General features: G+C 43.8%; 1 protein-coding gene and 2 non-coding genes across 4 annotated transcripts; all 3 read left to right on the top strand.

Moving 5' to 3' along the window:
* Window positions 1-15,848: 15,848 nt before the first annotated feature.
* On the top strand, window positions 15,849-21,832 carry RPL21 (ribosomal protein L21). 2 transcript variants are annotated; one of them, XM_075592205.1, is made up of 6 exons: window positions 15,849-15,983; window positions 17,250-17,335; window positions 18,566-18,627; window positions 19,647-19,759; window positions 21,233-21,383; window positions 21,646-21,832. In XM_075592205.1, the coding sequence occupies exons 2-6, from the start codon at window positions 17,269-17,271 to the stop codon at window positions 21,733-21,735; spliced, it is 483 nt and encodes a 160-aa protein (XP_075448320.1). In that variant the 5' UTR covers window positions 15,849-15,983; window positions 17,250-17,268; the 3' UTR covers window positions 21,736-21,832. The 2 variants fall into 2 exon arrangements, with proteins under 2 accessions (XP_075448320.1, XP_075448321.1); XM_075592206.1 differs by lacking the exon at window positions 15,849-15,983 and adding an exon at window positions 16,043-16,066.
* LOC142491791 (small nucleolar RNA SNORA27) lies at window positions 19,802-19,932 on the top strand. The gene has a single exon (XR_012800541.1). It is a non-coding gene; the product is annotated as a small nucleolar RNA SNORA27 (small nucleolar RNA).
* On the top strand, window positions 21,458-21,530 carry LOC142491770 (small nucleolar RNA SNORD102). Its single transcript, XR_012800522.1, has one exon. It is a non-coding gene; the product is annotated as a small nucleolar RNA SNORD102 (small nucleolar RNA).
* Window positions 21,833-23,234: the final 1,402 nt, after the last annotated feature.

The following is a 23,234-nucleotide window of genomic DNA, read 5'->3' as shown; positions in this document are numbered from 1 at the left end:
TCACTACGCACTATATACACTGGGGCACAGACTGTAATTATTGTAGTTTTGCTAAAGCTTCATGTAAGGGGCCAAAAAGTCTGCATTTTTGTGAATAAACATTATCACACACATAGAGTTGCCAGGTGTCCAGTACTGAACCAGACTGTCCTGTATTTGGGCATTCTGTCCAGTACAAAATAAGAGGTAATAATAGACATGTATGTGTCCGGTATTACCTCACTGGACATAGTGACCTGACCGGATTGTTGGAATTTCCCTGACAGGGAGAGAGTAGGGCATATGTTAGGGGGCTGGGTAGTTTCCTTCATCCTGATTGGCTCCATTACCCGGCAGCAGCCAATCAGAAGGAGGTGTCACGAGCCTGAGGGTGGGGCCAAGGATAGGAGGAAAGAGCATGGAGCGGAGAAAGAGGTGGGTGTCTCTTTTGACCGTGTATGTGTCTCTCGAGTGTCTGTGTGTGTATCGCACGTGTGTCTGTGTGTGTCTCGAGCGCGTCGCACCTTTAACCATTGTGTCCAGTATTTTTGGAGAAGCCACCTGGCAACCCTACACACACATGCGTGTATAGACTTTATTAGTGAATATAAGACTACCAGGCATGTCATAACAGTGCACATTTGGCAATAAATATTGTTACCATCGTGACATTCATACATTCTCTTAACCCCTCGCTGCCTTGACGTTGCACATAATATCTGTAAAGTAAGCTGTGATATGAGCCACTTCTTGACAGGAAAGCTCAGCACTCTATTCATATCAATGCAGCTCAGGGTTTCCCTTACAGCTGCACAGCATATTGAATAGGTGCGATAGGTATATATATTGCTTTGTTAACCATGGATGCCATCGTCCATATACCAAAAGTATTTGAAGTGTGGTTTGAACCATGGCATTTTTTTCCTATTTCTTGTTTCATCAAATGTGGGAGGCATATTAAACAAATATCTTACACTTGGATTACTAGTCACTGAGAGCTGGGGATTTTCTGATGGACAGAGCGACACAATACTGTATGTCAACCGATAAACTCTGTCTTTTCTTCATGATGTTTACCCTGTCCACACTGGCTTAGTCTCACATAACACCCTTTCACAGAGCTCTCATTAGGCAGGTGGAGTCTGGTCAATTGCCTAGCTGCAATAAACCAGCTCCCTGCTGGATTTATAGGCAGTTTCTTCAACAGGGATAAGTCCCTGTTACATACCTCCCCTGTTTGTGGGAAGCCCGGGCTTACCACGGCCGAAGCCCATCCTTCCACTCTCATTTGAGATATCTATGTGGCTCGAATATGATTGGATTGAGTAAGAAATCCCTCAGTCCCTCTGCGATTGGAGCCCTTTCGTCAGGCCAATAATGTCTCCTCAAGAAGATGCTTAAGCTCAGCACTCTTCAGTCGCTCAAGGAGGACTTTTTGCACGCACAGTATTTCTTTGGACCAGTTGGTCATGAGTTTTCCCCTGCGTCAGGCGATCCTTTCTTCCTTGAGTTTAGGGTGACCACCTGCATCGGGTTCTGTAGCCATATTCATGGGTGGTTCAAGTTGGGCTGAGTTTTTGTCCAGACCAATTGACTCCACATAGGGGCCACAGTAGCATGACTGTATTAGTATTGTGCTTCTCAGTCGTAATTCGGTTCTTCTTTCCTGACTTGTGTGGAAAGCTGATCGTAGTACTGAGATGGCATTGTGGGTTCGCTTATAGCAACGCACAGCTTGCTTGGTTGTGATATAGAACATATATCTGGATTGAATCACACCACCAGCTTTCTTCATTTTTTTGTAGAATCTTTTCTGCAGACACTTCCTAACATTTGATTGGAGTAAGATTACGCACTGCTTCAAATGTTCATAATTCTTTCTTTGACGTTGCATTCTCCATATGGATTGGAGAAGGCAGGCTGCTTTATTCTGGCTATTTAGCCGACAAGTTTTAATTCCTCTGTCGGCAGCCTTTATGGTGAACGCTGCAGAGCGTTGGCGCAGATACATTTCTCTTTCCAACCTCGTTTGGACAAGAGCTTTGTAGTACTTCTGAATTACTCTGCTGCTTTTCCCCCTTTTTAAGAAGTTTAGCTCATCAGCGAGAGAATCCTGTTTCTGGAGCTTGCTCTGAGTGTGCATCAACGCATTCTTCATTATATTTTCGTTGCTCCGGCCGCAGCTGCTTGCCTCAGTTTCTTGTACCGAGTCATCTGGCCTCTAAGCTTGGACTCTAGCGATGCTCTTGTGATGCTCAGGGTAGCCTTCAGTTTCTCATGCTGCTTTGCGGACACACACTGGGTAATCAGATGTTCCTGCAGCACTTGTACTTCTTTAGCAGCCTGCAGATTTTCTTCCTGCAGAGATTACTGTTTCTCTTTGGCAATCTGTAGGTGCGTACGCAGCCCTTGCAGTTGGTTCTGCAGTAGGTGCTCTGCTTGTGTGCATTGCTCCAATGCTTCTAACTTTTCATCTTTCAGCCTTGTATTTTCTCTTCTTACAGTCTCTATAATATTCAGGGCCTCCTTGTAGTCCTCCTTCCATTTACACTTCTGAGTTGAGACTCCCGGCTTCCTGGCGTGAGACTTCTATCTCTAGGTTGAGGGTGTGAAGCTCCTTCTGAGAGACTTTAAGATCCATACTTAGACTGTAGACAGCTCTTTGAGAGATGTCCAGCTCCTCAGTGAGACTGTGAAGTTCCTTTTTAGAGACTTCCAGTTCTGTGCAGCAACTGCTTATCTCTTGGTGTGAGGCATCCAGTTCTATGCAGAGTGTGAACCTCCTTCTGTGATATGTCCACCTCTGTCCGGACACTGTTGACCTTCTGATGTGAGGCATTCAGTTCTATTTGGAGAGTGTGACTCTCATTCTGAGAGACTTCCACCTCTCTATGGCAATTGTGAACCTCTTGCTGAGGGAACACGGAAGGCTTGCTCAGCCATATTTACTGCCTGAAAATATAGATGTGTTATGAAATAGCGCGCTAAAGCTTTGTAACGTGACGTTACCCCTATTCTAATGAAATATTGTTCAGGCTATTTTTGCACATTATTAGCTTGTGGATACTTTGTTTTGCATAACCTGACATTTATGGATACAGCGTTAAGTCCGGGAACACAACGTCTGTTCCTGTTTCCGGTAACATTATATATTAGGTTTAGCGAGTAAGATAAAATAACTGCCTCCTCCTTTCAGAGTATCTGCTACTGTAAAAAAGGAAAACTTTAAACCATGCAAAACTAATTTGAAATACATATTCTTTTCTGAATAAAATAGCTTTAAACACCTACACTTAAGACATTTCACATGTCGCTGCCAGCACCTCACTTTGGTTCTAGAATCCAATCAGGGAGTGAAATATATTATACACGAGAAGATTCATTACGCGCCGACCCGCATCAGTACTTAGTGAATTCCTCCCTGGGAAGGTCCTTTATTGAATTTCATGGTTCTTTGTTCCCACAAATATAAATACAAATTCTTCACAGATACAGTAAACATCTGAATCAGTCATGGCTCAGAATTCCTGCAGATAGCCCACGACTGGCCTGATCTTGTTTCCTTGGGGATGATGAAAATGTATGTGCTGTTGCAGCCTGCTGTTAGTTAGCCGCAGGCCACAATCTTTCTAGCTCTCACTTCTGGCCAGGCACCAGTTTCTCACATCAGAAAGGTCTGGAAACGTTTCAGAATTTCCAGTCCAAAAATACCTAGTGGCTGGCACTCATGGGAGAGGAGATAAAGAAATCGCATATACTTTGTGTTAACTGGTTTTTATCATTTATTCTGTTGTCCATACAGCAGGAACGTTTTGGGGCCTTGTGCCCCTTTTAAAATTCTGAATGGCAACAACAATTTAGGAATTGAATAGGTGCTAGATAGCTATTATAAATTGTCCTAGAAGATGAGAGTGCAGACTTCTTGGAGCCGAATTAGTCCCAGATACACAGTTCATTTGAATGGGAGGTAAGACGTGTTTAAGCTTAGCACTCTTTAGTTACATAGTTACATAGTAGATGAGGTTGAAAAAAGACGCAGGTCCATCAAGTTCAACCTATGCTAAATTTAGACAACAGATACTTGATCCTATATCTATACTTACTTATTGATCCAGAGTAAGGCAAACAAAAAACCCCATTAAGGGGAAAAATTAATTACAAGAAAAGTCTGTCTCTAGCTGTTGGGTTCGGTGGGGAATTTGTTAATCTCAGAATGAGGCAATTAACCATCTTACACCTGGCTCATTACCAGACTTTAAAAGCCTGCTTGACAGCAGTCTAAGGCTCTCCCTGATCCAGACACACACACTGGACTGCTATAGATAGGGTGACCAGATGTCCCGGTTTAGCCGGGACAGTCCTGTTTTTTTTGGCACTGTCCCGACTTTTTATCGGGTGCTGCCCTGGTCTTTTGGTCCCCCTGGCGAGGGCCGACTGCGCATGCGTGGAGTACTTGCCGATCGGCACTTGCTGCTGGCTGCTCTTGCGCCTGTGCGATTAGCATTTGTCGGCTGCTCATGTGCATGCATGACTGGCAAGCTCCAATCGCACATGAGCAACCGGCAAACGCCGTTCGTGCATGCGCAGTCGGCAAGTGCAGATCGCGCATGCGCACGAGCAGCTGGCAAGTACCGGTAGGCAAGCGCTCTTCGTGTGGACACCGACTGCGCATGTGTGACATTTGGCCAAATTTTTGCCGGGACAAATATGGTCACCCAAGCTATAGAGAGCAGACTGCTGTGGAGTTCTGGCATCCACCTGTGGATATTGTGAAACATATCCTGTCTCAGGGTCTGAGTGGAGGATTATAATATTTTTTTGTACATTTATTGCACTTAATTATTATTGCTTAATTTGTATATCACAACTTGTGTTTTTATTGTCAAACACTCTTGTCTGCACTGTTGTGTTTTAAATAGACACAACTACTATTTGTACTAGAGTCCTACAATTGAAGTACTTCTCTCATTCACTTAATTATCACCAGCGTTGAGTGCCACTTTTAATTTTTTGTACACATTGCTGTGGAGTTCTATCTGGCGCAGGAAGATACTGGACACTGGACCGCTGTGGAGAGAACCTTGCACAAGGACTTTCAGATCCCCTACTCCAGATGAAGGGAAATTATCTTGACTCTGGTTTATATGTTTGTTGTTGGTAAGGGGCGTAGCTCCCCAACCCATAGAGAGGGTCTATGCCAGTGTTTCCCAATTAAATTTAGTCGTGGAACCCTTTTTTATTTTGTACAACAAAATGGAACCCCTTAAATACTTTTAGCGTAGCACATGAGAAAAAAAGAAAAAGAAATACGCCGCAAGTGAAAACATTTCTTGGTTCAAGATCAAATACCTTTAAATTAAAAGTTACATTTTTCCAGGGGGAAGGCAACTACACGTTTTGTCCTCTTTCAGGTCCCATAAATAAATGCAGCCGCCCTGTATACATGCCCGTCAGGGGAAAAAAATGATACGGTTTTACTCTTACTTATATGATAATTATAGCATCAGATTCTTTGTTTATTATTATGGTGTAGGGGGGAAGGGAGCCCGCACTGGTGTTGGTGTCTCCGTCCGTCCTGGAGGCTGCAATTTTTAAATGTTTTATTTTTCCGCAAAACACTTCATTTTACCTCACGGAACGCCAGGGTTTTTTAAAAGTCCCCCCCTGTCCCAATACATTTTTAAAAGACCTCAGGGTTCCGCGGAATCCCATTTGGGAAACGCTGCTCTACAATACATGTGTTACTCCTTTACTATACAACACACACACATATATACATACACGCACCTCACTCCTTCCTATACACTTCAATAGGACTGTTTACCCCCTTTTTTCCCATATCCCCATCTCATTTTTAATTTTCGCCTTTTTGTTCAGAGTCACCTCACATAGAGGTTTATCCACACATTTATATTTTAATTGAGGATTTCTCCTAATAAATATTGTGTTTTAAATTATTCATCAGTACATATTAGATTTAATTACTTACCTTATTTCAGGCTCCTAGGTCATCAGGATCAGTGCAGCAGCCATTGAGTGCTCTCATTATAAGGGGTTCTTTTCTTTAAGTTTTAGTGTGGAAATTAATAATAATAAAGAAAAAAAAACATGAATATGTACAATATGTCCAACGTTACAAAGTTGTAACTACAGGAAGACTTTGCCTAATGAATGAAATGATACTAGTGAGTCAAAAAGCTCTATTCGTGTGGGAGTTTCTGTCTAGTGGTCACATTCAATCACATTCAAATATTTTCCAATCACGCTACTAATTAGTAATAGAGAAATAACCATCAATAGTTTCCAAGGTGTAATTATAAAAGAACTTTACCAGCATAGTAATTTGTGCCAGTAAATCAATAACACAATTAGATGTGGGAGCTTCTAATGATCACACTCAATCTCTCAAGAGTGCTAGACTAAAAACCTGACTCAGCATTTATATCAAAGTAGGCTAATTGTGATCTTACATAAATGCCATATAACACAAATAGTAGCGCTGCCCTAACGTGTAAATGTGATCATTAAGGATACACGGTGTGATGCAAACAAACATGTATGTGTAAACAATTACTAATGATGAGTCATATAAAGTCAATAAGTGATGTTAAAAACAGTGTAAATAGGGGCGCATGCGCGACGGTGTGGGAGATGGTTGTATGATCCTTGAGCTCCGTCCCCCGCCGAACTAAAAACAATAAAACATCCACATAAAACCCGAATTTTTGCCTGACTCCCCTGATCCCGAAAGGTGAACCTATCAGGATGGCCCTGCGAACCACGAAACGCAAGACAACGGGCGATTTAAGGAAATATTTGAACAGGTCTAGCTCGCGGAGCGCCGGAGCAGAAATGGCGCCGAATTCAACTGCTGGCTCTGACTCTGACAGAGACGAAGACCTGACAGAGGGACCCGAACAACTGCCGGTCCGCCGATGCGACTTCGATAGGCTCTACCGCGATCTAAAAAAACCCCTGCAGGCTGAGATTCACGAACTCAGCAAAGAGGTGCAGAGTGCAGGTGCAGAGTGTGGGGGTACGAACCGGAGAGCAAGAAGAAAAGATGGTGGCCACATCCAAATCTTTAAAGAAAAATGATAAGCGCACAGCGCACCTCCAAGCCCAAATAACTGAAATAGCGGACCGACAGGAGGATGCAGAGAACAGGGATCGCCGCAATAACATCAGGATCCACGGCGTCCCTGAAGTGATTACCGATGTAGAGGGGGTTGTCTCCCGCTGGTTGACAGCTTTACTACCCGATCTACCCGAGGCAGAACTCCAGATGGACCGCTACCATTGAGCCCTCAGGAGCAGACCACTGGCCACAGAACAGCCATGGGACGTGATTGCCAGACTACATTATTTCCGATCCCGAGATGCGGTGTTCAATAAAACCAAATCAGAAGGCTTGCCGATTCGAAGATGCCAGACTTCAGATCTTCCAAGATCTATTCCCAATTACTTTGGCCAGAAGACGAAAGCTGCAACCAATAACGAAGCTATTGCGGGAGAAAGCGATCCGGTACAGATGGACCTTCCCTAGCCTACTGGTCATCAAAAACGGGAGGGCCATCTCGATCAGGGAGTTGGAAGTTGGGGGTTAAGGAGGGCCCTGTGGCTGGCCCGCACAAGGAGCAGTCGCCGGTGGCTGAGTGGCAGAAATCGAGCAGACCCAGAGGAAACTGAGCAGCCGTGGAAGCTGAGGAAGATTAGGGTGCAAGTAAAGGACTGCTATGCCTGAAATCGGTTTAAAAGTTTCAGTATGTTTCCGATGTTGCGGTCAAGTTTACATTAAAGTTGCTATGAACTCCCAAATATGTGTCCTTCTAATGTTGTAAAGGATCCCGAAGTTAAAAGCAAAATTGGGCCCTGGAAGATAAAGAACCTGCTCCGTGGCGGATCTGATGACCAGATTATCTGCTAAAATAGGGGAGGGGGGAGAAATATAAACAACAATCTTACCTGGTCGGTCAAATCAAAATTAAAGTTGGAATGCAGACGGTCGAAAATGGCGGTGGAACGTAAACCCGGCAAGATGGCGTTGATGGAGGACATGGACCCCATGCTGAGAGTCGGAAGATGAAGAAATAAGAGTGGCGGGAAGACTGCGCAGGAAAACGTCCGTCTTTGCGGGCATCCAGCTGAGAAATGGCGGCGACCGGAAACACGTCACCGGAAGAAGTCAGGCAGCCATCTTGGATGGGGCAAGAACGTAGATCCAGTTGTCGTCAGTAGAAAGCGACGGAACTCACGGGACAGGGTCGCAAGATGGCGGACAAAGGACCGATAGATAGCAACGGGGGGGGGGGGCGAAAGCGGCAGGGACAAGAGAGGCTGGAAAGGCAACTGGAGAGAGGTAGCAGGGGGAATAATAAAGATCAGGATAATCGATAGAAGAGGGTACAAAGGGGCTAGCGAGGAAGAACAAAGGGGTAAGAGACACATATGGGGAATATATAGGCCCCATGACAATAACAGGCAGCCGAGATTAACAGGAATAAGGATGGGGGAGCGGAGAAAGGGGGGCAAGACGCCCGAGGACGTTTAGGAGGAGGAGAGGTAGGGAGGAAGGAGAGGCAGAAAGGTGTAGAGGGGCCTGCCAGGTCAGCTACAAGAAGCAGGTACGGGGCTCTTTATGATTAAGAATAAGGGGAGAAAGCGAGAACAATAATGTGGATGTTTTTCTTTATGCACAGCTTATGTCAAGAGGGGGGAGGGAGATTGGATTGGGATCTGAACCCGCCTTCGCCATGGGACTCCACATGGGTGCCTGTGGGTTAATTCCCAGGTAGCTCATGAAAGTCCTCACTGGGCCAGCAGAAATGGGTCGTAGTGGCGAGTTGATGACCATCTGTGACTACGCCCAGGCTGGACGCCAAGCATGGGCAGTTAGAGTGGCAGTTGGGGCTCGCCCCCGATTAACCACCAGTTGTTTTATATGTTGTGTCGTTCATGTCTTTGTGTGCCCCTTTGTTCTCTCCCCAGGCAGTCAAGGAACACAAGTCGGCGCTGGATCGGCTCAGCTGGGAACTCCCCCTGCGTCCAGCGGGTCCTCAAAGAAGAAGGAATCATGTCTTCATAAATGGGTAGGGACGTGGTAATATTATCTCACAACGTTAAGGGATTTAATAGCCCCCAGAAAAGGAGAGTCGCCATGAGTGATTATAAACGTTCGGACCCCGACATCATTATGTTACAGGAGACACATTTCTCCACAACTAGTTCCCCAAAATACATAGATTGCAGGCATAAGCAATGGTTCTCAGCAGCAGCCACTAAGAAACAGAAAGGAGTGGCAATTCTAGTTCACAACCGCTTACCACTAAACGTCACGTATACAAAATCAGACAAAAATGGTCGGTTCTTAATTGTGTTGGGAGATATAAGGGGACAAGCTGCTACGTTGGCAAATGTTTATGCCCCTAACGAACAAGAAGAAGCCTTCCTAGAGAAAAGTTTTTCAACTCTCAGTAAGTTAGCACAAGGTTGTGTAGTAGTGGGTGGTGACTTTAACCAGATGCTAGACCCGAATCTAGACAGATGTACTCCAGGGGGGCACAAGAGACCGAGAGCTAGATCCTCTTGGCTCAGTGGGTTGAAGACCAACAACTTAGTAGATATCTGGCGTGAACAACACCAAGGAGAGAGAGAGGATTCACCTTTTACTCCCACCCACATGACAGATACAGCAGGGTAGATTACCTCTTTGTGTCTAACAGAATGGTTTCGCAGAACACCCACACGGGAATCCATGACATTTCATGGTCGGATCATGCACCTATTGAGCTGCGGTGCTCGGATTTCAGGCTAGACAGACCAGGAGCGAATTGGAAACTCAATGAGTTATTAATTAAAATCCCAGAGATTGAACAAAAAGTGGGAGATAGAATCAGGGAATATTTTCAAGAGAACATCGGCAGTGTGGTTTCACAATCCACCCTACGGGAGGCCCATAAGGCAACTCTAAAAGGAGAGCTCATAGGGATTGCGAGCAGACGCAAAAGGGAGAAGGACAAAAAGATTACACAGTTGCATTCTGATTTGGCTGCCATATCTTCCCTTCGTAAAGAAAATAAACAAGCAGCCACGCTAAAGAGGCTGTTAGATACCAAAACAAAGCTAAATTTGCTGCTGACTTCCCGAGCTGAAAAGGAGATGTCATGGTCTAAACGGAAATTTTATGAAAAATCGAACAAGCCAGATACCCTTCTTGCCAAAAAACTTAGAGGTAGAGACCAAAATTTCCACATCCAGGCAATTCGGACCAGTAAGGGATACCTCACTTCTGACCCCAAACAAATAGTAGAGGAATTCAAAACATATTACGAGTCCCTATATGATGGGGCGAAGGTCACACAAAGCGAGATCACTAAAAGACAACTGAAGACATTCCTAGAAGGGGCTAGTTTACCTAGATTAAGCAGAGAGGAAAGGGAAGTGCTGCACGATGACTTCTCGCTAGAGGAGCTCATAGAGGTAATGAAGTCTCTGAAGCCATCCAAAGCCCCTGGCCCAGGCGGCTTCTCCAACCTTTATTATAAAAAATTTCGGAATCTTCTGGCTCCTCACCTAATAAAGCTATTCAATTCCTTTCTGGAGGGTGCCCCCATCCCTGGCTCGATGCTGCAGGCGTCTATCTCAGTAATACATAAACAAGGAAAGGATCCAGCAGATTGCAAAAGTTATAGACCCATCTCTCTGATCAATTCGGACACTAAAATATTTTCCAAATTATTGGCTAACCGTCTCAACCGGGTTATGCCAAAGCTGGTCCATCCAGATCAAGTAGGGTTCATATGTGGCAGACAGGCGGCTGACAACACCAGACGGATAATAGACTTAATCGATTTGGCACAGAGGAAAAATATCCCGTCGATGGTGGTTAGTCTGGATGCCGAAAAAGCATTTGATAGAATAGATTGGCCCTACTTGAGAGCGACGCTTGGGGAGTTTGGCCTAGGTGGGAAAATGATGGGCGCAATTCTAGCTCTATATAGGGGACCGACGGCGAAGGTCAGGCACCAGGGCTTCCCGTCGGAGGAATTCCCGATAAAGAGTGGCACCAGACAGGGTTGCCCCCTGTTCCCTCTCCTTTTTGCATTATGCATTGAGCCTCTGGCAGCACATATCCGCCTCAGCCAAAACATAGCAGGAATCCACACTGGGGAGCAGCTACACAAAGTGGCCCTGTATGCCGATGATGTTATACTAACATTGTCACAGCCCCTTACCTCTCTGCCTAATGTCTTTAGTTTGTTAGGGGAATTTAACAAGCTGTCCGGTTTCAAAATTAACCAAGCAAAGTCAGAGGCCCTAAATATCAACCTCCCCAAGACCACCGAAAAATTAATAGCGATAAATTTAAACTTCAACTGGCAAGCAACCCAAATTAAATACCTAGGGGTTAATATTACAAAAGAATATAGTGCCCTACACAAAGCAAATTACCCCATACTAATAAGGACCCTGAAGGAGGATCTCAGGCGCTGGTCAGGTTATGGAATATCCTGGATCGGTAGAATCCAGAGTATAAAAATTAATCTTCTTCCCAGAATTCTATATCTGTTCCAAACCCTCCCGGTACAAGTAATTAGGGACGACATCCTCCGTCTGCAGTCCTCAATGGTGAAATTCGTCTGGGGTAACAAAACCCCACGCATAAAATCAAGTACGTTAGTTAGACCCACAATTAGAAGGGGATTTGCGGTACCTTGCTTGTTGTCGTATTTCAGAGCGGTCCAATTATCCCAAATCACTCAGTGGCATACTCATCCAAGTTTACGACGATGGGTGGAACTGGAGAAAGATTGCTGCGCTCCGGTAGAGCTGCAGGACATAATTTGGCTACCAAAACAGGTGATTAGAACCATCAGTGAACCGCTTTCCGCACTATGCAGCTCGTTGGCAGTTTGGGAGGGCAGCAGATATAAATATGCCCATCCAGGGCAGCACTCTTTAATGGCCCCGTTTGTGGGCAACCCTGATTTCGCTCCCGGCCTGCAGAGTAAAGACTTAGCAATTTGGAGACAGAAGGGCCTCACGAGACTCCTACACCTGGAGGGTAGAATTTCCATAAAATCCTTTGAGCAAATTAAATCCGAAAAGGGAATACCAAACTCAGAATTCTTTAGATACCTCCAGATTCGAGCGTTTTACACCAAAATTCCAAAACGCCCATGGCGAACAAATTTCGAGCAGCTCTGTTCAAGAGGGACAGATACCATGGGACTTATCTCTGGTTTATATAGAGAGGTGGTTTGTCCTGCAAAAGACAGTGACATCAAACTGAGTTATAGGGCTAGGTGGGAGGCTGACTTAGGAGAGACTTTGGAAGACTAAGACTGGGACACTATAGTACTGGCGGCGGCAAAGAGTTCCATATGCACCACATTGAAGGAGAATGCATATAAGGTCCTGATGAGATGGTATCTTACCCCAAAAAGATTAGCAAAGTTTGTCAAAGATTACCCCCCCTTGTGCCCAAAACAATGCGGGGAGCAGGCAGACTTGCTGCACATGCTGTGGAGTTGCAACAAAGTGGCCCCGATTTGGGAAGATATTAGAAATTGGCTGCAGAGATGACTCGGTCACTCGGTCCCTTTAGACCCGTGGTTGTTTCTGTTGGGCAGACGCATCCAGGGGCTAAACAGATCAGAGCACAAATTAATTGCACATTTTGCAACAGCTCTGCGGTGCGAAATCGCAGCATTGTGGAAGCAACCAGATTTACCCATCATCCCAAAAATTAGGAATAGAATTTGGTACGTTTGCCGGATGGAGCAGTTGACGAGTCTGGTCAATGACACTGGCACAAATTTTCTAAAAATATGGGCTCCTTGGCTAGCCCAATCAGATATCCATGGGGTAGACGCCTCCAATATATTGCTATGTTAGTTCAAAATGCATTCTCCTTGGATGGGCTGGTACTGACGGTAGGCAAGCATGAGACAGGAAGGGCGGATAGGGGCAAAACCAGGTCGAAGTGTAGGTCAGGGATCACAAAAGGAGTCCTATCCCTAATTTAGAGGGCCACGTGGTCAGAAGAGGACCTGGAGGTGTCCGAGACTGCATCCCCCATCCCCCCTCCCCACCATCCTGTATACTGTCCTGTCATGTGAAGTTGTGAGTCAGTTTGTCTCCCCTGTAAGTCGAGTCGTTTCAGTCAATTATAAAACAGAGTGCTGTGGTTATTGAATTATATGACATTGTGTTGGAAGATTTCTGTATGCCGGTACCAAGCGCTCAATAAAAACTTTTGTTGGGGAAAAAAAAAAAAAACTGTGTAAATATAATCAAACCAATCCCAATAGATATTAAGATGAAATGTCCAGTTCCAGAAAATACTCCATTATGGAGTAGGCTGAAGCTTCTTTGGTGATCTAGCCTGATCACAGGGATATCTACAAAACAGAAAAGAGAAGCGCCAGCACCATAGCATAATACTGTATCAAGGATTTATTAATACAACACAGAGTAGTCACTAGGACCTGCACTCACATGGTAAGTAAAAACCACAATCATTTGAGACAATCTGTGTGTTTGACGTCAAACAGCAGGAGGGCACATCTGATGCACTCGAGATAAATGACGGGTTGCTAGGACTATCATAGGGTACTCATCTGTTGTAGCATGGGTCTCAGCAGGGCTCACACTGGTGTCTGCGCAGCACAGCGCGGGGATCCCCCCGCTAAGCGGAGGTAAGGGGGGCCAAGGGGGAGCCCTGCTATACACATACATACATTCATACATATATATATCTCAATATTAGATAATGTTGGTGGCGTAAGAAATAGTTGTACCTGCAGACTCCTAAACACATTTTCGGGGAAGAAATCTCCCATACCACAGTCCGTTAGTTATGGTTAGCCGTGATCTTTATTCTGTTGGGCAAAGAGATTCCCTCATTTGAATAATCATACCTACTAGTACATTGCTGGTTATAAATACATATAAGTTCCATACACATCTGCTGGTAAATAAAGTACTGAATGCAGGCTCCAAAGACCACGTCCATGGCTAGCGCACGGCGTGAGCAACCACACGTGGCGCGATCAAAATGCAGTGCCTCTATGAGGCTGTCCTTAGAACGTGCGATGAGAAGTGCCGGCGCTCGCGATGCGCGAGAAAACAAATATATTCATTTCTGTTGTGCGACGGCCGGGTCACGTGAGCGGTTCGCCCAATGAGGGCGAACCAGATCTGTGATGTCACTGCCACACACCCTCATCACTTCCACCTAGAGTGCAGAAATCGCTCCAGCTGGAGGCGCGCGTGAAGCCACACGCACTCACACACCATGGACGCGCCCTAAGAATCCCTTCTAGAGCTTTTTGACTCACAAGTATCAATTCACTCAGCAGGCAAAGTTATCTGTAGTTACAACTTTCTAACGTTGTACATATTGATGATTAATACTGTACTTTATTATTATTCATTTCTACACTACTAATATTATTTGCACATTAACACAGCGTCATGAGACTTTTGTAGGGCTACCTTGCGGATAATATTGTAATTAATTAGGTGATCACTTATTTTATTTGGCGATATTAAAATTCTTTTAACAGCATTAAGTATCCCTATCAATATTTAGCAATCTCATTTTGCATATACTATTATAGTCTACATTGTCTCATTCATAAAGGTTAAGTAAGTATGTAACCGGGGACTTTTTTTATCTTGTCCTCTTCTCTCTTGTGAATATTTTCTTATGGATCTGGCCCCTTAATCCGTGTCCATACTCCGCGCGATCGCTCGCTCAACGACGCAAACAAAAGGCCGTACATCTATGAGGCAGGCCATAGAGCGCCAAACAAATTTGTGTTTGTTGCGTGACGGCCGGGTCAAGGGCGTGGTTCAGTCAATGAGGGTGATCCGCTCACGTGATGTCACGGCCACGCCTCCCCATCGCTGTGGTTGTCAGCCCACAGATCGCTTGACCTAAAGGCACGCGCGACACCATGTAGTGCACCTATTATATCCGCAGCCTTGGTGCGGTCAACCCAGTGATTCACAACCAGGGTTCCGTGGAACCCTGGGGCTCCTTGAAGCAGTCTCAGGGGTTCCTCCTACGGACCACAGACCCCCCCCCCCCCCCTAGGGGTGGGGTTTTTTGGTATGTATTTTGTACGGTGGATTGAGTGAGAGTGGGGTAATTGCCGGAAGGTTGGGGCGAGTGAGAGAAGGGAGGGGGGCGGGAGAGTGTGAGTGAGGAAAAGAGGGAGTGAGACGCAAGGGATAAATACATGCAAGGCGGGAGGGGGGGAGAGTTAGTGAGACGGATGGGAGAGAAATACATGGGTAGATTGTGGGAAATAGAAGTGGCTCGTGAGGTGTGACATTTTGTGACTGACCCCTGTCGAACCTATTATGTGTCAGCCAGATAGGGGTTCCCTGAGATTTTTCGAAATACTTCAAGGGTTCCGCCAAACAAAAAAGGTTGGGAATCACTGGGTTAACCTCTGCTTCAGGAAATAGGAATCAAAGAAACAAGATCAGCAACTTTCTCTCTCTCTCTGGGGCCTGTGCAAGTTATATCAATGAGAAAAAATGCTAACGCCTAAGTACAACTTATCATCAGTTTGATGCACAGCTCCAAATACATTAGTAACCCCCTCATCTTCCGACTAACCAGCCATTGTAATAATACTCTGCACACTGACATGTTACATGCCCAGCACGTCACATGGGGGCGGGCCGTGTATCTCTGAGCAACGCCTCTTTTCAAGCCTTCCAATCCTATTAGGACCCCAGATAGGTGACCCTCTAGTTTGCCGATACAATTATATTTGTATGTTGTTTTTAAAGTTGTTATTCTGATTTATCTCTGTGTATTGTTTCGATACTAGGCATACCTGAGGCTTGTTTTAATAATCGCCGGCCGTGTGTTGGTCACTACGTTGTATTCTGTGCAGGCAGTGTGTCGGACAGGCTGTGAGCCACCATGAAAGGAGGAGGCGGGGCCTTCGCTCCCTCTTTCCGCCGGACCCGCCATCTTACAGGTAGCCGCATGAGAGCTCGAGCTCCGCGGAATCGGGGAATAAACGGCGCTTCTCGCGTCTCCTGCGCTCTAGAAACAGCTGCGGTGTGTGCGGGAGCTCACCGGGAGGGTAGGGTACAGTGTGCTTGCTGGATGAGGCCGCATGGGCCTGTCTGGGACCGCAGCGGTAGTCGGGCCTTGCTGCACACCATGCAGGGGGAGCCTGTGTCCGTATAAGATGCTTACCCCTCCCCCGGGCCGTGTGCGGAGTGAGCGAGTACCCTGATCCTGTCCTCACAGGGGAGGGGACACGCGGCGTGTCCAGGTCTCTGTGAGATCCGCGTGTCTTGCGTGGAGGGCTGCGACACGGCCCGCTCCCATGGCCCGTGTGCGCTGCGTGACATAAGAGGGACGTTTGTGCGATAGAAAATTATTTGCAGCGTAGTAAAGTGCGATCACCTCCCTCTGGTAATAAAATACAGGACTGAATCCTCCCTGATGTCCCCAAAAGTTATCTGGACTCTTGTTCCTTCGGTGTCAGCGTTTAGAATATCCCATTATCCCGAAACGTATTTATATAGGTGGTTATTTCATCTGATGGCTAAGGGACGGGGGAGGCATTAACGTGCAATATGCCACGGACTTGTCTGAAGGTAATTAGGTTAAACTTAATGGTCACCCATTCAGGTCTTGTATGACAGGCTTGTGCTGAACAGCCATCAATAAACCCCACGGTCTCTGCTTCCATGGGGTTCCAATAGGTTATTAGCTGTTTGTCTCATCTCGGCATTCACTGGTGTTACTTGGTTTTAACACGATACATTCGTTTCCAGCGGCTGTAGTGAGCCATGTATTAAGTAAAGTTTCTAATGGGTCACTTGATTTTTACCTCTGTCCACCATTGAATTTGAATAGCATGCATGATAAAGGAGCACAGAATACAGCAACAGTGTTACTGTAAATTATATTCCTATACAAAACCCCCACGCTTCCCCCCCCCCCCCCCCCCCCCAAAAAAAAGAATCGGTCTGGTCTTTTACTTATTTTTTTATTTTTCCTTTTAAAGAATTCTTGACGAGGCTAACTTAAGTGCATACATGCTTTCAGTTTATTGAAGGTGTACTAAGTATGTTACTAATTGTGACCTGGGCTTTCTGTACACAACCATGAGTTGCAGCACTGCTCTTGGTCTTCTATGGCAGATTTGACCTACATGCAATTTGCTTAGAATTTTATTGTGATCAAAGTGGAGACCTGTACTGTTAACAAGCATTTGTATTTTTTGTAGTCCATAGTAAATCGCCAAAATGACCAACACAAGAGGAAAAAGGCGCGGAACCCGGTACATGTTCGCCAGACCCTTCCGCAAACATGGTAAGTAATACAGAGGAGCCTTTTCAGGGTTCAAAAGGTTTTGTACTTTAGAAAAATAAAATAATAATTGCTATGCTCAGTGTCAGATTGCCATCATATCATTCAGTTTGTTTTGATCACATTTCATAGTAAAATTCCTAGACTGTTTTGTCTTTGATCTAGTTGAAAGTTTTAGAATATCCTATAGTTTAACTGCTTTAAATCTTGTAAAATACAGTAACTTTTTGAAATTTCTGCTCTTGTTTTTGCAATTGACGCCTCATTAAAAAGCTAGTCAAATCTAACCAGTAAAAAAAAAAAAAACTATCGTCATTTGCTTTCTGGGAGGATTGAATCAATCTTAAAGTAAGCTTTACTTGTGTCTTGTGAACAATTTGTTTAAAGTCTCATCATAGAGTACTGGATTTAAGCATATCGGCTGCGTATATTTCTTTGACTAATAATGGCTTTAGAATACTTGTACTTAATATATACATTGTAAAAAGATCGAAGCACAAGAACAATTGTGTATGAAGACTGGCAAAATATATTGAAGGTTTGCCAAAAACCCTCAAACCCTTGTTTGCCATGGAATTTTTTTCAAAGTTTTATTTTATTTTTTTAAGGTGTTAAACTACATTTAACCTATTAAACATGCCACTGTCCGTTTTTGTTTTTTCAAAACCGCAGTCCCCCTACACTTAACGTAATTTATTTTAATAATCGCAACAGTGGTCCTTCGCTGCTGAGCTGCGCTTTTAACTCTGCAGATACCCCTCTACCTGTGTAACCCTCTCTACCTGTGTAAGGCTACGCTTATAGTGCCGGCGACGCGGCCGATGACGTCACCCGTCATTGCGATAATTGTAATTTAAGTTTAGGTGATGTCGCTGGCTACAAGGCCAGTGACTAAAGAAAATGGGAAGCAGAGGGCCGAGACGCTGTCTGATTGGCCACAAGGGGAGACAGTCGCTGAAAAAAAATGAAAGTGACTACCAGATTTTTGGTAGCGCTGTTGCCTTGGTCGTGGCGACAATGCATTTGTTTTTTACGCGACATCGCTGTCGCCGGCACTATAAGCGCGCAACTTAAGGTTCCTGAGAAATTCACCATTTTTTTTTTACATTTTTTGGCCTGTCTCTGGTGTACTTTGCAATCATGCTTTAGTTGATTGATTTGCAAAGCTATTACAAATCTTTAAACAATCCTTAAACCAATTAGATGGTGATAAATATAATTATTGTATTACAGGTGTTGTTCCTCTATCAACCTATATGCGCATCTACAAAAAGGGTGATATTGTGGACATCAAGGTAATGTTTTTTTTTTTTAATATGTATGCAAAGATCTAAAATATTGTTTGCAATTAAATGATTGTGTGAGACCCAATCTATTGAGTGCTGAATTGATGACACAATATTTTATGCTTTTGAGCAAATAAAAATGCCAGTTGTGAGCACATTCGCATGTCAGACAGGTCTGCAGCCCTGCATTTCACCATTATCGCTTTTAACAAAGTACACATTCAATAGATTCTCAAACACGTATACTATATGAACTTGTATTTTCTTTGGCAGTAATGTTTTATACATTGATTGCTTTGACCTAAAAATGAGACTCATTTCAGTTTGAGGGCAAACGGTCACAGGTCACGTGGGATCCTTGTTTCAAAATTTAATTAAATGTAAAGGCGCAGGGGGTCTCCAGAGTTAAACTGGGTTAATTTAGTTCTAGGGACATGTTGGTATCTCGTGAGCGTTTAACTCATGAAGTGCTAGAGGGTTTGCCGTTCCCAAGTGCCACTGCCCTTTAGGCACTGCTGTCAGGTGACTGCGGTGGCCATTTTCCAGGAGACGGAAATTAGTCCTGTTTCACTACTGAATGGATTGTCCTTCGCTCCATGGGAATGCAGGACATGATCTAATCAGGAACACCAACCTCTAAGGGCATGACAGTCACAATGTCATAGGCCCCCCACCCCGAGTGCTAGTCCCATGACGTATTCTACGTCCTGTGGCACCAGAAAAGTTAACTTGCAGGGGCCCTTTAAACCACCGTATTGCGTACCCAGCCAGGGCAAGACCTGAGGGAGGTATCTTGGGATGCAAGGGTAACACAAGGCAGAAATGCACCTTTCATGTTGACAATGTTACAATTCTAGTAGCCATATACATTTGTTACATGTGTTTATTTCTTTAATGAACCCTCATGAACGCTACACTATTTTAGTTATAAAGAATTCAAAGTTACAACAGATCTAATGCATAAAAACTGAATAGCTGTAGTCATATAAACTTGATAAAACGTGCTCACAACATTTTATTCTTTTCAGGGTATGGGCACAATACAAAAAGGCATGCCCCACAAATGTTACCATGGCAAGACTGGGAGAATTTACAATGTCACTCAGCATGCGGTTGGAGTCATTGTGAACAAGCAGATCAAGTAAGGAGTGGCCTTTTAAAAAAACTTAATGCCTTGGAAATGGAAAGCCCTTTCACTTTGCCATTTAGATTTATTAATATCTGGATTGGTTATTCAAGAGGGCTACAATAATTATCCTCCTAAAACCCAGGCAAATCCTGTATTTGACTTGTGTCCTGTCAGAGGAAACAAGTTTGTAAGAACAACGTGTGGTTATGTAATTCAGTTTTGACTTGTGCCTAACTTTTTTTCCAAATGTCATGTTTCATAAGTAGTGTGTAGTGGAATGTGTCCCTAAAGGAATGGTGCGCAAAGTGGGGGGCTCACCCCCCCAGGGGGAGCTGGATTTGTTTGAGGGTGCATGGACAGTTGCAGAGGCCCCGTGCTCTTCCCCGAGGCATTTAAATTAAATGCCGGGGGATCGTGTGAGGCCTCTGTAACTCACTTACCAGGATTCTGCAGAGCTGGAGCCGTGTTGCTGTGGCAACGCGGCATCAAATTACGCAGCGGAGTGATGTCACACGGCTGTCTCCATGGCAGCGGGGTGCCGTCACACCATATGACCCTGCGGCGTCATTTGACGCCGCCAAACAAGGTGAGGGGGGGAGCAGGCGGGGACGCAGCTTAAAGTTTGCGCTCACCTGCCTTAAAGCAGCAGTTCAAGCTGCTGTTTCCCCACTTTAATATGTGCATCAATAGGAATTGATCTAGAATATTTAATACACAAACATTTAGTGTTTTTTTTTATATATATATATATATATATATATATATATATATATATATATATATATATATATATATATATATATATATATATATACACACACACAAACACACAAACACACTATGCAGTACTTTTTTGGTGCTTAAACTGACAATTGGAAATTAGGGAACTTGTTGTAATTTTTCAGTCTCAACCATGCTGTCTATATGCTAAATAGTAATAGGTTTAGTCAAAAATGAAATGTACCATTCCAATCCTTAAACAAAGTGCTTACTTTACACTTAATTAAGCAGTGTTGTAGGAGAAATTATATTCTGTCATGTCAGTACTGTATTTTAACATTTCCAAACCAGTCATACTGAGCCACTAATTGAGACAGCTGTGCTGAAGTAGGGATATCCTGAAAACATGGCCTGTTTGTGGCCATCGGGGACTGGGGTTGTGCAGGCTGTAGTAGAGCATCACGCTCAGTCAATCAAATTTCTAACGAAGTATTTTGGAAGCTTAAATTCAGGACGTCTTGCTTGCAATAAAAGCAGTTGTAATCTCCCTATAACCGTTTCGAAATACAGGCAAAAATGTTGTTTACTTTAAACACGTTTGATTTAGAAGTAATGTAGTAACACAGGGCAGAAATGTTAGTGCCTAGATTTCCAGGAAGCCCCTGAAATGTGAACTAGATAATCCCCAAAAACCTTTTAGCATTGTAGTTGATGCTTCCTCAATTTGAATATTTCTTGTGTATAATACAATTTTGGCTATTCCAGGGGCAAGATTCTTGCCAAGAGAATCAATGTGCGCGTTGAGCATATTCGTCACTCTAAGAGCAGAGACAGCTTACTGAAGCGTGTGAAGGAGAACGAGAAGAGGAAAATTGAGGCAAAGGAGAAAGGAACCTGGGTGGAACTTAAACGTCAGGTAAAAGTGCTAATTCTTTATCCTGCTCTATTAAGCAGATTTATCTTCTGCCAATAGTCAAGCGTTGAAGGAGATGCTCGATGATGACTTTCTCTTATGATTTACTTAAGTAAAAATGAGTCAATCATTTCACCGGTTCTGAGAGCATCTACAATTTTAGTTGATTACTTAGAGAATAAATAGTTGATCTTTGCATAAAATCATGTTTCTCATTTTAAATGTCTCACGCAAATTGGAATAAAATCTTTATTTTTCATTGCAGCCGGCCCAGCCCAGAGAAGCACATTTTGTTCGAACCCTCGGCAAAGAACCAGAACTGCTTGAGCCAATTCCATATGAGTTCATGGCATAGTTTATTGAAATTAGACACTTGTTCTTTGAAACTGACCATTGCATGGTTCTTTACTCTACAATTTCATCAAATAAAAAGGGGTTTATATGTAAATGTTTCACTTTGTCTGAATATTTGTCTCTTTGGCTACAATTAGGAGCATAGTTTAGGTGTCCATATTAACTTAAATTGTGAATAATAGTGAAGCAAGGCGCAAACAACTCAAATTGTGAACAGTGGTAATAAGTGCAACTAATAAGTGCAATATACAATATGTGCTAAATAATAAACTTCAATTGAAGACAAATTAATAATAAATGACCCTGCTCAAACCCTCTGATGGGACCTGTTTCACGGGTTCCAAGAAGTGTGATAGATCTCAAACAATCCAGGAGGAGCATATATGAGAAACAAAAAAGAAACAGTGCAAAATTTAAGTACAGATGTATTGACAATGAGGTAGATACCTTAAATTTTGCACTTTCTTTTTTGTTTCCCATATGTGCTCCTCCTGGATTGTTTGAGACATATTAACTTAAATGCAATACTTAAAGCATGAGTGTGCACTGCTTGATGTTATTTGTGTGATGTATGTTTATAATGTTTAACCCTTATCTGAACTGATCTGTGGTCCCCCGGAGGCTAATTCTCGCAGCCAATAGAATGTTGCAATGTCATTAAACGACAGCTCAACTTTCTATTGGGTATCGTGCTGACGTTTGTTTGTGCCACAAACTGGCACAACTTCAAATCTCTGGAACCAGGATGACCCCAGGGGTCAGAGACTGCAGGTCAGCTCCTGGGGGACCTAATACAGGCAAGGGAAGAGGAAGAGGCTTGGGTGGTATTACTGACTTAACAAACTGCTAAATTCAATCATTACAGGATTTTATATGATCAGTCTGCTTTAGCAAGTTCACAGCAGATGTGACACTCCAGTATGTTAAAAAAAAAAAAAAAAAAAAAGACATTTGTCAACTGTTTTGGAAAACATGACCGTGTCATGTTTGTTATATTTTACATACCCTATGTTTCTAGCATGTTGACCTTGATGATAGACATAAAGCAGAGTATGGGGATTTGCAAATTTCGTTTAGGAAAATTTTCCACACCGCCATTTAGGATTACAGAGGCATTTGCAAGCAGCTCAATGCACCTCATTTGTACTTTAATTGGATGGTGGTTGCCTTTAAACACCAAATAAATTAACTTGGACTTACTGTGCACATTAGATGTTTGAGCACTGCTGTAGAGGAGACTGAATTTATGAATCACTGGGGTGGTTTAGTGCTAATAGCTGTGTGTAGTTTTACTCCAGGGGTAATTGGGTAAAAAAAAAAAAAAATGAAATAGGTTTTTGATTGTAAAATAAGAAAGTATGTAAAACAGATCCTAGCTTGCATTCAAGCAATGGCTACAGTGTTCAGGCATACTCCGCATTAAAGTACGCAATGCGTCCGGAGCATGTATGTAAAGCGAAAATGTACAAAGTGAAGCACTGCCTTTTTTCCCCACTTATC

Source organism: Ascaphus truei, chromosome 3 (genome assembly GCF_040206685.1).
Source record: "Ascaphus truei isolate aAscTru1 chromosome 3, aAscTru1.hap1, whole genome shotgun sequence".
Lineage (NCBI taxonomy): Eukaryota > Metazoa > Chordata > Amphibia > Anura > Ascaphidae > Ascaphus > Ascaphus truei.
Note: the sequence above shows the minus strand (reverse complement) of the source record. Positions and strands in the feature narration are given on the sequence as shown.